The 15,164-nt window shown below is 39.5% G+C and overlaps 1 protein-coding gene across 13 annotated transcripts in view; it reads left to right on the top strand.

Moving 5' to 3' along the window:
* Positions 1 to 15,164, top strand: part of DOCK9 (dedicator of cytokinesis 9) — a 319,963-nt gene that overhangs the window by 139,980 nt on the left and 164,819 nt on the right. For all 13 annotated transcript variants that reach the window (XM_054012624.1, XM_054012570.1, XM_054012629.1 and 10 more), the window contains exons 8-11: positions 182 to 356; positions 1,618 to 1,685; positions 14,844 to 14,918; positions 15,001 to 15,141. In XM_054012624.1, the coding sequence (XP_053868599.1) occupies positions 182 to 356; positions 1,618 to 1,685; positions 14,844 to 14,918; positions 15,001 to 15,141 (459 nt within the window). The remainder of the gene's footprint in view (positions 1 to 181; positions 357 to 1,617; positions 1,686 to 14,843; positions 14,919 to 15,000; positions 15,142 to 15,164) is intronic.

The following is a 15,164-nucleotide window of genomic DNA, read 5'->3' as shown; positions in this document are numbered from 1 at the left end:
AAGCCTCAGAAAAAAGGAAGCATCACTTTTTAAAAAATTACACTTGTGTTGCAGTATATATTTTTTTATCATAGATGAACCCCAGAAAACATTATGCAAGACAGTTTCCTGTCCTGTTTTATAGGAAGGGGAAGGTGGAAAAACTTGGCTAATGTGGAAAGGTCTTTTTATTTTATTGTAGAACAACAAAGTGAAACGTTTTGCTTTTGAACTCAAGATGCAAGACAAGAGTAGTTATCTTCTAGCTGCAGACTGTGAACTGGAAATGGAGGAATGGATAACTACTTTAAACAAAATTCTCCAACTAAACTTTGAAGCTGCAATGCAAGAAAAAAGAAATGGAGAATCTCATGAAGGTAAATAATTTTGTTATTAGTGGCTGCATAATAAATTTATTTGGCCAACATTGTAGGTAAAATCCTAAAGTAAGGAATTGTCATGCTTAGCAGCTAGTGCCTTCATCATTTATGCTTCCTGTAATACTGTAGATCATGGGCCTTAGCCTGTCCTCGTGAAATTAATGAGTTTTGCCATTTCAGCCTTGTTTACATGAGAAAGTTGCACCCGTATAGTTTATATTGATTTAATTAAAACGGTATAACTAAATCAATAATGCACTGCTGTGCATGAACTTGTTTAAGCTACTGCACTTATGATGTATTGTATCCATGCAGCACAGCCCTGTATCTAAGTGCATTATGCTCTGTGTGGGTAACCCAGGCTACCAAGGGCTATTGCTAGGCTCTATGCATTTTTGCTAATTTTCAGAGGATTGTGGTACTTAGGGTTAAACTCCCATGATCCCTTCTGCTATATCATATAATTCAGTTGGTTCTCGGTAGACCATGCCATTTATGCATGGAGGCCTGAGTGTAGTTGTGATGATACATTTGCAATGAATGTGAGTCACAAATAGAATTTTTTGGGCCTCTTCAAGCAGCATTTAAGCCCGTGGGAGAGGGCCCATCCAGTCCAGTTGACCCAGGAACAGTGGAGTGTGTGCAAGTAACTAAACAGGTTACTTCAGGTGTGAACTGGTGCAGTGTGGGATAGCAGTGGGAGGACTAACTGAATTGATGTAATTATATCAGAATGACAATTCCTCCACATGGATCTTACATTGATATATCTCCCTCCAAAATAGTTAAGTCAATTGGAAAGCAGTTTGACTTCTGTGATTTAGGTAGCAAGATAAACATACAAGACAACTTATCTATGGACGCAAACAGTTTTTGCTGGGGAAAAAAAAAAGTTACACTGGTGCGACTTTCCCATGTACACAAGCCCTTCTTTTAGTCAGGCTTGAACCCTGTGTGTATTGTTAGGTAAAGGATTTGGTGTCCATGTGGGAAAAGAAGGTACAAACTACTCATTTATGGAATTGCAACAATTGCTTACACCCTCCAACAAACAGGAAAGAACGCAGAAGTCACTGAATCAAAATGAGAAAGTGGGCAATGGCACATAGTTGTCTGCTCTTTATTTTTGTTGATATCAACATGTATTATTGTTGATGAAGTAGTAATTACAGTCCTCATCTAGTTGTTGGAAATAAAGTATTTTCCTGAAGTTGTTAATGGCTGTTTAATTTTAAAATTTTCTATTTTGTAATTGCAGATGATGAACAAAGCAAAATGGAAAGCTCATTATCCAGTTTAGATAGCTACTTTCCTGAAATTTCCAAGGTACTGTATTCCTTTAAAGCTCGTATCAGTGATTGGAATGAAATAAGTGAGATCTCATTTTAATAATTATGGAGGCACAAGGTTGGGCTTTTGGTCCAGAAATAATTGGTCAATTGACTGGTCAGATATTGTCAAATAATGTGAAAAATGGTCAAATATTTTAAAGCACTTATTTATTAGAACAATAACGGTAATAAAAAAAAAAAAGAGTGAGACTTTGTCTCCAGTAGCCCAAGCTTTACATAGATAATATTGTGTTAATTTGGATGAAGTATATGGCCCCAATGAGTTAAATGTGTTAATCACTGTCCAACATTAAACAAGGTTCAAGTTTGGTATACAGAGATCTCAACCTTCTTAATACCATGGCAAACCCACTATAAAATTAATGCCAGAGGTTAGAAATTTATTGATTGAAACACACAAAAGGAAAAGAATCAAAATCACACAAAGAGCTTTGAAACTCAAATTGATAGACTATTGGAGAAAGGTGTGGTAGGTGAGGTAATATCTTTTATTGGACCGATTTCTGTTGGTGAAGGAGAGACAACTAAAATACAAGGTTACAGCTAAAATACAATACAGATTGTTTAGTATAAGAAGCTAACATGTCGTAAGAGACTATTTAAGGTGAAATGGGGAGTTAGCACCTCTGAAATTGCAGTACGAAGAAGGGTTAGTGGATTATAGATTGTTATAATAAGCCATAAATCTACTGTCTTTATTGAGTCCATGATTTTTAGTGCCTACAAAGTTATAAATTTAAGTTCCCAGGCTCATCTTTTGAAGGCCTTGTGCAGATTTCCTTTGAGGGTGAGGATTGAGAGGTCAGATATGGAGTGATTGTTTTGTGGAAACGTTCGCCCCATCGGTGATATGGAGTTTCTTTTATCATTTTTCTGTGTGAGTTCATTTGAGAGAGTAGTGGTTTCACCCACATTGTTGCTATTGGGGCATTTAATGCACTGAAAGGAGGTACACCACATGTGAGGCATGTGTAGTATGCATGGATCTTGAAAGGACTGTTGGGGTGGGTTACTGATCATCATAGCAGTGGAGATATGTCTGCAGGTTTTGCATGTGTTTGTGGCAGGGTCTGGTGCCTCTTTGAGTTGGTGGGTCCTGGACTATGGGGAGCTTGCTTCTGATGATGAGCTTGGAGAGGTTGGGAGGTTATTTGAAGGCCAGAAGAGGGGATTCAGGAAATACTTTCTTTAGGATGTGATCCCCATCGAGTATGGATGGTAATTGTTTAATGAAACCCGGTGTGGTGGAAGATGAGAACCAGTGATGTATGGTTGGAGGTTCTCTCGGGGTATTTATGTGGCCCATTCCATGATGTAATCCACTTCTCTGGGGGAGTGTCCTTGTTTGGTGAAGAGGGTTTAAAATATGTTAAGGTGTATATGCTGGACCTTCTCCTCAGAGTATATTTTATATCATCTGAGTGCCTGGTTGTGGACAACAAATTGCTTGGTAAGTTTGGGGTGGTTACTGGATCTCTGAAATTAGGTGTGGTGATCCCGGGGTTTCTTGTATATAGTTGTCTGTAGAGTTCCATTGTTGAAGCTGATCATGGTGTCCTGGAAGTTGGTGCTAGCGTGGGAGTGTTCTAGAGAGAGTTTGATGGATGCATGGTAGTGGTTAAAGTTGTGGTGGAAGTCTGTAAGGGAGTTTAGGTCATCTGTACAGAGGACAAAAAATTTATCACTGTATTTCAGGTATATGATTGGTTTTATGGTGCATTTGTCCAGAAATTCTTCCTTGAGATCACCCATCAAGAGGCTGGCATATTGGGGAGCCATACTAGTACCCACGTTTGTTCCCATGGTTTGGGCAAAGTGTTTGTTGTTGAAGGTAGAGTTGTTGGTGAGGAGAAATGGCTGAATTTAGCAGTATGTTTGGGGTGGATAATTTAGTGGTTTTCCATGGTCTTGTGGATATTTGAAGTGGGCTGCGATGCTGTCATGAGGGATGTTAGTGTGTAGGGAGGTCATTGACATCCATGGTGGCAAGTACGGTATTCTGAGGGAGGTTATTAATGATGTGGAGTTTCTGGAGGAAGTCGGTTGTGTTCTGGAGGAAACTGGTGCTTTGTGTGTTGAGTGGTTTGAGGATGATTTCTAGGAGTCACGACATTCCATCAGTAAGAGTGCCATGGTGAGATCTGATGGATCTGCCTGGGTTCCTTGTCTGTGTGTATTGGGAAGCATGTAGAAGGTCGTAGGGATGGTTTCATGGGGGATGAAGTTGCAGAGTTTCTGTTGGGGTTGTTTCAGGAAGGATTTGATTATATTCTTAAATTCTTAAGTGTGGTGTCTGCTTTGAGTTCTTCATAGTAGGTGGTGTTGGAGAGTTGTCAGTTGGCCTTGTTGATGGAGTCATCACGGCTGAGGACCACAATGGCGCCCACTTTGTCTGCTGATATAATCATTATTGGGTGGTTGGATTTCAGCGAATGTATAGCAGTCCTCTCAATGTTAGATTGTCATGGATGTTGTTTAAGGATTTCAGACAATTTTTTTTCCTGAAGCAATCAATGTAATGATCAAGTATGTGGTTTTGTCCACTGTGGGATGTGCAGTCAGATGATTCTTTTTTCTTCTGATTGTCAGTGGGGATGTGGGAGTTGTGGTGGTATCATCTTTGTTACGAGAGAATTCTTTGAGGCAGAGTTGGTGAAAGAATTCTTCTAGATCTCCACGTTAGTTCTGTGTCTGCTTCTTTTTGAAGCAATAAAAATCATGGACTCAATAAAGACAATGGATTTATGGCTCATTATGACAATCTGTAATCACTAACCCACCTTTAACCTATGGCTGCAGAGGTGTTAACTTCCCACTTCACCTTGAATGGTCTCTTGAAACATGTGTTAACCCTTTACGTTTAACAATCTGTTTCACCTTGTATTTAGCTCTGTCATAAACAAATAGTTAAGGGTTAATGTCTCTTTTACCTGTAAAGGATTAAGAAGTTCACCCAGCCTAGCTGACACCTAACCAGAGAACCAATGGGGGGATAAGATGTTTCAAAAAAAAAAAAAAAAAAAAAAGGAAAGTTTCCTTTGTTTAGTTTTCAGTTTTAACCGGAGTGGGAAAGCTCCAAAATTCAGCCTCTTATCAAGTAGTAAGTATTAGTGAAGGGAATAAATAGGTTTATGTTTATTTTCTTTGTAACTTGTCTTGGGCATTAGGGAATAGTCAAATTGGGTATTTTTTGTTTAACTAAGTTTTTGCCCAGGGAAACATCCTCTGTGTTTTAAATCTGTTGTCTGTGAGATCAGCTTGTATGCTATCTCCCAGAGGGTTTCTTTTACCTTTCTTTTCTTTAATTAAAAGTCTTATTTTTAAGAACCTGATTAATTTTTCCTTGTGTTAAGATCCAAGGGAATTGGATCTGGACTCACCAGGAATTGGTGGGGGAAAGGAGGGGGGATGGTTAAATTCTCCTTGTGTTAAGATCCAAGGGTTTGGATCGGTGTTCACCAGAAAATTGGTAAAGAAGTCTCTCAAGGCTCCCCAGGGAAAGGAGTTAGAACTTGGGAGTGGTGGCAGCAAAACCAGATCTAAACTGGTAATTCAGTTTAGGGGTTCACATGAGGTCCTCATATCTGTACTCTGAAATCCAAAGTGGGGGTAAAACCTATGACAAGCTCTGACACGCTGATTACCTTTCCCAGACCCTAGTTGGGAATGATAATCACTTTCCTGCTTTAGACAAAACAGACACAGTAGGGAGAGAAAAGATAGGATAGTAAATATGAGGGAAATACACCTTTTGTTGATATTCTCAGAATATAGGATGGTTGGTCAGTCATGGACAGATGCTTTGGGCTGGCAGGTTGGCAGGTTTCTCTAGACCCCAGCTCACGTCGCTGGCCAGTGACATCATGTAGTTAGTCTAGTCAGGTCACTCTCGTTTACTGGTCCTTTTCAGGCTGAGCAGAGCTGGATAGGCAGTCTCGTCTCATTGTGCTGGTGCCACACAGTACAGTTCAAGATCAAGTGAAAAGCCAAGAGAGGGAGGACCAGTAGTAAGATAGGGAGGACAGGGACAGAAAGGAGCACATGTGGGACGGGAAAAGAGAGCAGGATCTCACATGTATCAAGCTGGGTTCCTCACTGGTGTAGTAAATAAAAGTCAAGCTTCCCCACTGGAGTATCAAGGTCTGGTGTCACACCAACAGGTTTTTTTCCACAGTCACAGAGATGGTAAACATTTTTTTCTCCTCCCCAAAGTCTTTTTTTTTTTAAAGGGCCCCCAAAAAGGTGATAGGTGGAATAGTCCCATCCTCTCTCATTTTTTTGTCCACGGTTAGGTCTAATTTCCAACATTCCAATTTTGGTTCATTGATTTCTGCTCCTCTTGTTTACCAGTCATAATGTTAACACAATCCTTGAGTGGCATCAGTAGATCCTTACTGTTTAAATTAAGTCAGGCTTTCTGTCTTCTCACATCTTTTCTTAAACAGTTTTATATAACAGATCATTATAACAATTCATGAATCTCTATCCACTTTTTACCAGTTAGGCTAACAATTAAAATATGCCTACTAGTCCTCAATTTTTACAACAATACTTATGCCTAATTACAAAAAACAACTGAGTTATTTCAACTTAGAAAAATGTAAAACACAGTGAAATTAAGTTATAAAACATGAAAGAATAGTTATTACCATTTAACAATGTTACTTTAGCATTTAAATGTGAACATTATTCAAGACTGAACAAAAGAAAAATGAAATTAAATAAAACACATAGCGCTGTAAAGAAAAAAAAAAGTCATTTTTAAGTGCACTTACGCTAGGTATGCAGCAGGCCAACTCCTCAAGTAGGTTAATGTCTCTTACCCATTTCACTTTAATGGGAGTGGCAAAGGTTTAATGACTGAACCACATTCCCTTCTGAGTTAATTTCTGTATGTTCGTTTAGTCCGTTTAGACTGTAAGCTCTTTGGGGCAGAGACCCTGTCTTTTTAACTTGTTTAATGTGCTTTGTAAACTGCCAGGTATATTGATGGCATGATATGCAAATAAAGATATACATACACAAATACATATGTTTGTTCTAGAAGATTCCAGTCAGTTAAGATATTCAACTTTCCCAACAGATAACATTATCATGTAGTAAAGTGAGTGATTAAGACATTTCAGTAGGTCTGCTAACAGATGGCACCATGATTCAATCAAAAAGGTAGGCCGCCACCTGTATTGGGGCATTCTTTCTGGAATATATGACAGGATTTGACCTTAATCAAATAATAGGTGGTTAGTTGACCAGTCAGTTGACATTAGTTGACCAGCCAATTGACCAGCTGGCCAAGCGGATGGAGGCACAGTTGCAGGTCTGTAGTTGAGTTGAGTTAGAAACTCACTTGAAAATTTCTTCATTTGCAGATGTTGGCATCTCTAGTATAAACTGATTTTGAAAAATTAAAAAATATTCATTAGATATTGCTGTTACTCATAACTCTTTCTATCTGTCATGGAGGCTGCCTCCCTTAGCGCTTACTGTCTTGTGAAGTTCCTAACTCCAAGTCTCTTGTCTCTGAAGAGTTAAAAAGTCTGTAGGGTAGTGAAATAAGTGTGTGGAGGAATCTTCTAAAGCAGAGGTGGGCAAACTACGGCCCGTGGGACCCTCCTGCCTGGCCCCTGAATTCCTAGCCTGGGAGGCTAGCCCCGGCCCCACCCCTGCTGTTCCCCCTTCCCCGCAGTTCCCCCTCCCCCGCAGCCTCAGCTCTCCCTGCCACCGGTGCAATGCTCTGGGCGGTGGGCCTGTGAGCTCCTGGGGCAGCGCAGCTGCAGAGCCCAGCGGCGATGGTGTGGCTGGCTCCAGCCAGGTGGCGCGGCGGTAGTGCCGCCAGCCACCGGTGCTCCAGGCAGTGTGGTAAGGGGGCAGGGAGCAGGGGGGTTGAATAGAGGGCAGGGGAGTTCGGGGTGGTGGTCAGAAGGCAGGGGTGAGGATAGGGGTTGGGGCGGTCAGAGAGCGGGGAACAGGGGTGGCTGTATGAGGGCAAGGGTCCGGGGGGGCAGTCAGGAAGGAGGGGGGGTTGGATGGGGTGGCGGGGGGCAGTCAGGGCAAGGGTCCCGGGTGCAGTCAGTGGATAGGGAGAAGGGGTGATTGGATGGGGCAGGGGTCCCCAGGGGCAGTCAGGAAGGGGGGGTTGGATGGGACAGCAGGGGGCAGTCAGGGGCGGGGTTTCTGCGGGCAGTCAGGGGACAAGAAGTGGGGGAGAGGTGGATGGGGTAGGGGTCCTGGGGGGGTCATCAGGGAACAGGGAGGGTTGAATGTGGCAGATAGGGGGTGGGGGCCGGGCCACGACCCCCTCCCCTAACCAGCCCTCCATACAATTTCTGAAACCTGACTCAGCACTCATGCCAAAAAGTTTGCCCGCCCCTGTTCTAAAGTACAGGGTGGTGATAGAAGTTACTTGGTTAGGCTATTAGCAAATTAAGCACTTTTTTGTATAAGGTTTTATGCACTTAAGTGTATAAATAAAATAGTGTATACCGATATGCTTAAATCGCTGAACTATAAAGTTGTTCCACTTCTTAAAAAAAAAAGTTTTAGAAGTCAGTAAAGGTAAATGATGGCTTCCCAGGACCACAGAGCTGATGGAAGCAGCCAGATTGCCCAGGGGCTCTCAAAACTTAGCAGCTCTCAGGGCAGTAGGCGCTATTGAGCGCCTTCATTTTCTGCTTGTGAAAGCAAAATAGTTCCTGGCTTAAGATTTATATGCAGGCACATTTCTTTCTTTAACATTTTAATTCATTCAAATAGGTTCTGAAGCATGTTTATGCTAAAGCCAGTTAACCCAGTGCTGTGCATGTAGTTTCTATAAGGCTGGTTATTGATTAGTTCTCATGCTATCAGTTGGACAGTGTAGAGGCCACTGAACGTGTTATGTTCCTCCATGATGGTCTGGACAGACCCAGATTTGGTGCATTACAGAGTAGGATGCCTGTGAGGGACAGGTGACTGACTGGGGGTGGGGGTATGTCTTTTCAGTTTGCTTTCACTGGGTCAGAGTTGAAGATGATTCGTACAGGAAAGTTGGTAGGCATTTGAAGCAGATGACCATACCACATTAGAGATGCTAACAATTGACATCTTTAACCTGGACATTGCTCTGATGAGCCTCAACTTTGAGCCTTCCCTATTCGCATTCCATGTTCTAAAATGTAAGGGAATAGTGTTAATTAGAGAACGAATTCATTAATAAATCAATAGCATTTTTGTGTGGGAATTGGGTAGTAAATTCATCAGTGTCAGCTTTATTAGTACTCACTTTAAAAAAATTATTACATTACTAAAACACTCTAGTGATATTGGAGATGACATTTCTTAATTCAGTCAGAATAAATTAGCAGGATAATACTCAGAACCAGTCTTGCTGCCTTCATTTGTCTGCATCACTTTTGTAGAGTAAGTTGAGAATCATTTTACAGATTTTGCAGAAAGTTACTTTGTATATATAAAGTCTGTAAAGCACAGCCAATAGTAGGAGAAATCAATCTATAATTGTTCAGTTTGACACTAGTTCAGTTGCATTTTTTTAATATACTGAAAATGAAATTGTATTATCATTCGCAATCAAATTTTAAATACAGAATTTTCCTTTACATAGTTCTATAGCATCAAAGGAACTAAGTTTGTTAGTCTATGGAAGACAATTTAGAAAATGAATATAAAACTTGACCTTTTGATGGTACAATGAATATTTTTTCTTTTTTTAGAATATAAAATCTTAAAGAAGAATGTTTAGCTCTCTAGATGACTTTGGGATTTTGCTTTTATTCATGTCTGTTTTGCACCTGCTTACTAAAGCTAATTTTAGTTTTACTAAAGCTGAAAATGCTACTTCCTGTTTCCATGAACTTTTGATGGGAGTTGTTTTGACTTTAGTCTATATATTTGTTTTAGTTTTTTTTTTTTTTTTCTGGTACGTTGTTTTTACTATTTCTTTGGGCAGTGATGGTTTGTTATTCCATGCATGCAGTCTACTTTGCGTTGTTTCTCTCAAAATATTTTTTCCAGAAAATATCTCACTCATTCTGTCCTAGTGTAGTTCTTTCTTACTACTTAAATGATACCCTGTAAAACTTGCTCTAATATTTTCTTTATAGCATATAGATTTTTCCTACTGAGAAATAGATACAAAAGAATTTTGTACCGTTTTGTTAGTGCACTCACTGTGTTTTGACTGGATTACTTCTGTGCAGTCAGCTCCTCTGGGGGTCCTTGTCTTCTGTTCTCCATCTGTATCAAGTTATCTAGTGGTGTCTCTCTGCTGCTAGTGTATCTGATATGTTGATCTCTCTACCATTCCTTTAAAGGAAGACTCAAGGGGTATCATGTAAAACACGTGAGCTTTCTTTAGCTGATTTTTGGACCCTAATAAGAATAGTATAGCACCAAGTCTCCTGCTTCCTGTCACTGTCTTTTTCTTTGTAATTGAAATATTGCTAAACAGGATGTGATGGACAGGAAGATTGAGTTTTGATACAAAAATAACGATAATGTACAATATTCTGAAATGCAAATATGCGTCTCTTGGAGTTGTGTGCCAAACTGCATAAACTTGAAAATGTTAGGCTTACCATATTTTTGTAACAGAGGTTGTGTGCTTCAACACTTGTACATTAGAACACCTGGACTGTACCTATCTACACGTCAGCATACCTCTTAGAGTTAATTCCTCCTGGTCAAGAAAACTGAGACACGGGCTAAATAATTTACTGAGAGCCATAGTGGAAGGTTTGTGACAGAGCAGGAAATAGAACTCAGGTGTCCCAAGTCCCAAACTAGTGCCCCAACCATTGGACTTCCTCCCAAAATATATACTTTTGTGGCTTATCCCTAATTCTGGTGTTATGTTATTCCTCCCAGTAGGCAAAATATGTGGATTGTCAATGATAGCACCACCATTCTAATTTCTGCTCAGTATGCTTCTCTTCCCCCTTTTAATTTTTTTTCTCCACCTGATACGCCTTCCTTGTTTTCTGCATTTTTTTTAAAATGTTTCTCTGATTTTCCCGACCCCTTATTTTTTTTCTATAGGAAAAAAAAACAGCAGTATTATTTTATATATGGAAGGGTTCTGCCTAACTATTTAGCTTGTTTGTACAGCCTTTCCCTGAGTGTTAAGAGCATGAAGTAGAGAAAGATCAATAGGATTAGTCGCTTTTCTTCTGATTATTTTTCTCAAGATTTTTACCACAGGAGACTGTTACAGTGGGAATAGAAAAGAGGTTCCCAAGCTGTGGTCTACAGAATATTTGCTGGTGGTCTGCAGAGAGGTGGCTGTTCTCATGGAACTGTTTGTTCCCTGCATTCCAACTGAGAAAAACAGAACAAAGAGGGATAAAATGGAGAGCCAAAATAGACACTGTCAGCTTTTTTTTACCCCCTTTCATCCCCAGAAAGGAATAGGAAGGTTTTGTCAAGGTTTGTAATGAACACTTTCTGGCCAAATTTCAGTGCTGGTAACTCCATCTTCATCTTCACAGGTCTCAGAGTGGATAAAAATTGATGATTTTTTAAATTAAATTAAAATTTAAATGCAAATTTGTTTAAAAAACAAGTATTTAAAACTAAATTTAAAATTAACAGTTTATGTTAAGGCCTACACTACTTATAAATTATTAAAATATTTTAAATATAAAAATATTAAACAGTATATGTTTGCCAATGCTTAAAGAAAGTCAGACTGTTAAACCAGCTTTTGACAGCAGTAGCCTCTTCTGCAGATGCAAAGAGACTGTTTTCTTCATTTCAGTTTATTCAAGTAGTTCACTTCAATGACTAGTTCATTCAAAGTTAATAAATCAATTTGGAGTTGAAATGGTAGGTAAGCTTGCTTTCCTTTTACAATACAAACTAGGGGTGAAAGGTTGAAATCTACCAGATCTAGAATTTTGAAGGTCATGGTAACCACAAACAACCAGTTCCATTAATTAACTGCAGATAATACTTCCTCTGTTTAATAAATCAATTTGTTTTCAATGCAAAACATGTTTTGATAAACTTTCCTATAAACTTTTTTCTCGTGTATCCAGCACATTTAAGGTAGCTTTTATTTAATTAAAAACACAGAAATCCTGTTTTTGTGCATTTTTAATTGAATTTGCATTTCCATCCAAACAGCTGGGCAGAAATCACAAGTAAAAAATTAATAATAATATAGTAAATAAGAAATTCATCATTCATCATTTTCTAACATAATAAAATAAAGTGAAAATTAAGAATAAATGTAAATAATGTATATAGTTGCTTAAATAAATGGGTATAGATATACTGTATCCTCCTGATTAGTGGGAAATAAAAGCACCAAATGTAAGGCTATATTTTAGTTGTAAACCAACTTGTTTTAATCATTACCTATCAATGAGAGCCAAGAAAACAACTAAAAATACAAACGCAAAGCATGATTAAAATTGATTATTTAAATCAAGGTTTCTGCTTGCTTATTTAAATCATGATTAAAGTCTGTGATTTAAATTGGTTTGATTTAAATCAATACACCCTTCTTGGCCTATTTGGCTGCCTTTGACACAGTTGATCTTGCTCCTCCACTTGAAATTGTTTCGTGCCTGGGTTTTGTTGACTCCATCCTCTTCTTGTTTCCCTTCTACCTCTTGGATCGCTCCTTCAGAATCTGATTGTTTGGGTCATCATTTCCTCTTCCTCTTTTGGTGTGGATTCCTTGGGCTCCATCCTTAGCTCCATTTCTCTTCTCCCTCTAAACCCTTTTTTTGTGTGGGTAATCTCATTTGCAAACATGGTTTAGACCACCATCTTTATGATGGACTATCAAATTTACTTGCCTATTCTGGACCTGCTTCCCTTCATCAACTATAACATTGTGGACTGTCTTTGATAATTTCATTCTATTTCAAACTATCTACTGAAACTTAACATTCTCAGAACTGAGTTCTTGATCTTTCCCCCAGAGCTCTTCCCTATCTCCCCTTTTTCTATCTGTAGGGAAAGCATCAGAATCCTCCATTTCATGTAAGCCTATAAAAGCGCTGTTATTTGTATTATTGTAGTGCCTCAGAGCCTCAGTCATGGACCAGGACCCCATTGTGCTAGGCTCTGTACAAACCCAATAAAAAAAACAGTCCCTACCCCAAAGACCTTACAATCTAAGTATAAGGCAAGAGACAACAAATGGATACATACAAACAGGGGAGTTAAAGGAAACAATGAGACAATATTGGTCAGCATGATACACTGTGGTCTCAGAACACCAGCATTTTAGTTGTTACCAGGTTTTTTTGTAGGCATCCCGACAAAGAAAAGTTCTCCGAGTGCTTGCTCATGTCCATTCCATGTTAGGTGTGTGTGCTCACCACATGCACTGGTGCCAGAACTTTTTTCCCCAGTGGTTTGATTAAGGCTAAGATTTTATCATGGTTATTTTTAGTAAAAGTCATGGACAGGTCTCGTGCAATAATCAAAAGTGCATGGAAGACCGTGACCTGTCCCTGACTTTTTTATTAAAAAATAACTGACAGAATGGGGAGGAAGGAGGGTCCAGGGTTCCCCCCACTCACAATGGCTGAGAGCGTGGGGTCCTCCCTGCAGCTGGCAGCAGCTTGGAGCTGTGGCGTCTGCCTGTGACGGCTGGGAGCTGCAGGGTCTCCCTGCCACCCACAGGGGTGGCTGGGAGCTGCAGGATCCCCCTCAACGCGTGAGGCTGTATGTGTGTGGGGTCTGCCTTCCACAGCAGCAGCTGGAGGTTGCAGGTGCGGGCGGGGGATGGCTCCACCTCCCGCAGTAGCAGCTGGGGGCTGTGGGGCATCGGCTCGGGGCTGATGGGGAGGGGGTTCCCACCGCCTGTAGCAGCTGGGAGTTGTAGGGGGAACCCATCAGCTGACAGCTCATACCCCGCCACCCTGGGGCTGAAGTGAAAATGTCACAGAGGTCTCTGGAAGTCACAGATTCTGTGACTTCCATGACCTCCATGACAAAATCGTAGTCTTAGTTATGACATCTCTCTCTCTTTTTAAGATGATAAACTCTTTAGGGTAGAGACTGTAATTTTTCTGTCTTTGTATAGTGCTTAGCATAATGGGGCCCCAGTCTCATGAAGGCTACCACAATATAAAATTGTATGCAAAATTTATTTAAGCAACAGTTATAGTTGTCAAAGGGATATAATGGGATTGCAGGTGGGAGTGGAGGTAATCTGTGTAGTCATGAATAGGAGGTTGAGGTGTGATGCCCAAAACAACCTCTCTTAAAATGTAGTCTTTACTTTTTAAAAAATAAAATAAAATGTAGACCTGGATTAAGATTACATATCCCTTTTTGGATGGCTACAATTGTAAAGTACTAGCTATACTGCAAAGGTAATTTTGGCTGTATGCAGCCACTTGCCTACTAGCTGAGGTGCATGTTTGCCAACTGACTTTAAAAAATGGTAAAATATCTATTTAAATGCACTCTCTTATAATGAAGGTAAACTAAATTTATCATTTTTTGTCACATGCTATTTTATTCTGACTTGCTCTAGTTTTGGGGTTGATGAGTAGGAACCCATAAATCCCATACAAGTGATGAGACACTCAAAGGAGTGATGTCAGTACTCAGCTAAACACAGTCATCCGTAGGTGGTGTTATTTTTCCTGCCACCCAGAGGAAAACCACTTTTGGCAATTGGAGGTTTAGGAATTTGCTATGACTGTGATTCCTAACATAGTTAGCCTGTGGCTTCCTGAGTGATCTAGTGGCCTTAGTATAGTTCTGAACTTTAACCTACATGTAACGATATTTTTTTGTTTGTGTAAAGCACCTTTGTTAGAGTGATTTAAGAATGAAAAATACTATGAGAGCTACAGAGGACCAATAATTTTTGTCAACATTTATACAAGGCATCAAATTATACAAAGCATCTTTCTTTGACATATGTACTGTTCTATATTAGGAGGGCTGGAGGACCATAAGTGGCCACAAGTTCATACTTTATGGTATAATGCTTAAAGCGGATATGGTAAACTTTAAAGCTCAGTTTAATGGGGGGAAAATCCCATGGATTAAAACTTAATAGGTTACAACAAAAATTGTAGAATATTAACAATGTTTAAGACAACTTTCATTTGATCATAATGTTTAAATAATAAATATAAAACTGTGACTTTCTTATTTTTGGCAGAGTTCCAGAGATGCAGAAATGAAATTCAAAAGTGAAAGCAGAGTTAAACTTTTTGTCTTGGATCCAGATGCACAGGTTTGACATTTTAAAATAATCAATGTGTTTCTTGTTTTACAAGGTACAACATAAACAGTTTTCATTTTTGTTTCCTTTTAAGAAACTTGACTTTTCGGGTATTGAACCAGAAGTGAAGCCATTTGAAGAGAAATTTGGGAAAAAGATTCTAGTGAAGTGTAATGACTTATCTTTCAATCTGCAAAGCTGTGTCGCTGAAAATGAAGAAGGACCAACAACAAATGTAAATTCTTTATGTAAATACTT

This window comes from Malaclemys terrapin, chromosome 1 (genome assembly GCF_027887155.1).
Source record: "Malaclemys terrapin pileata isolate rMalTer1 chromosome 1, rMalTer1.hap1, whole genome shotgun sequence".
NCBI classification, from domain to species: Eukaryota; Metazoa; Chordata; order Testudines; family Emydidae; genus Malaclemys; species Malaclemys terrapin.
Note: the sequence above shows the minus strand (reverse complement) of the source record. Positions and strands in the feature narration are given on the sequence as shown.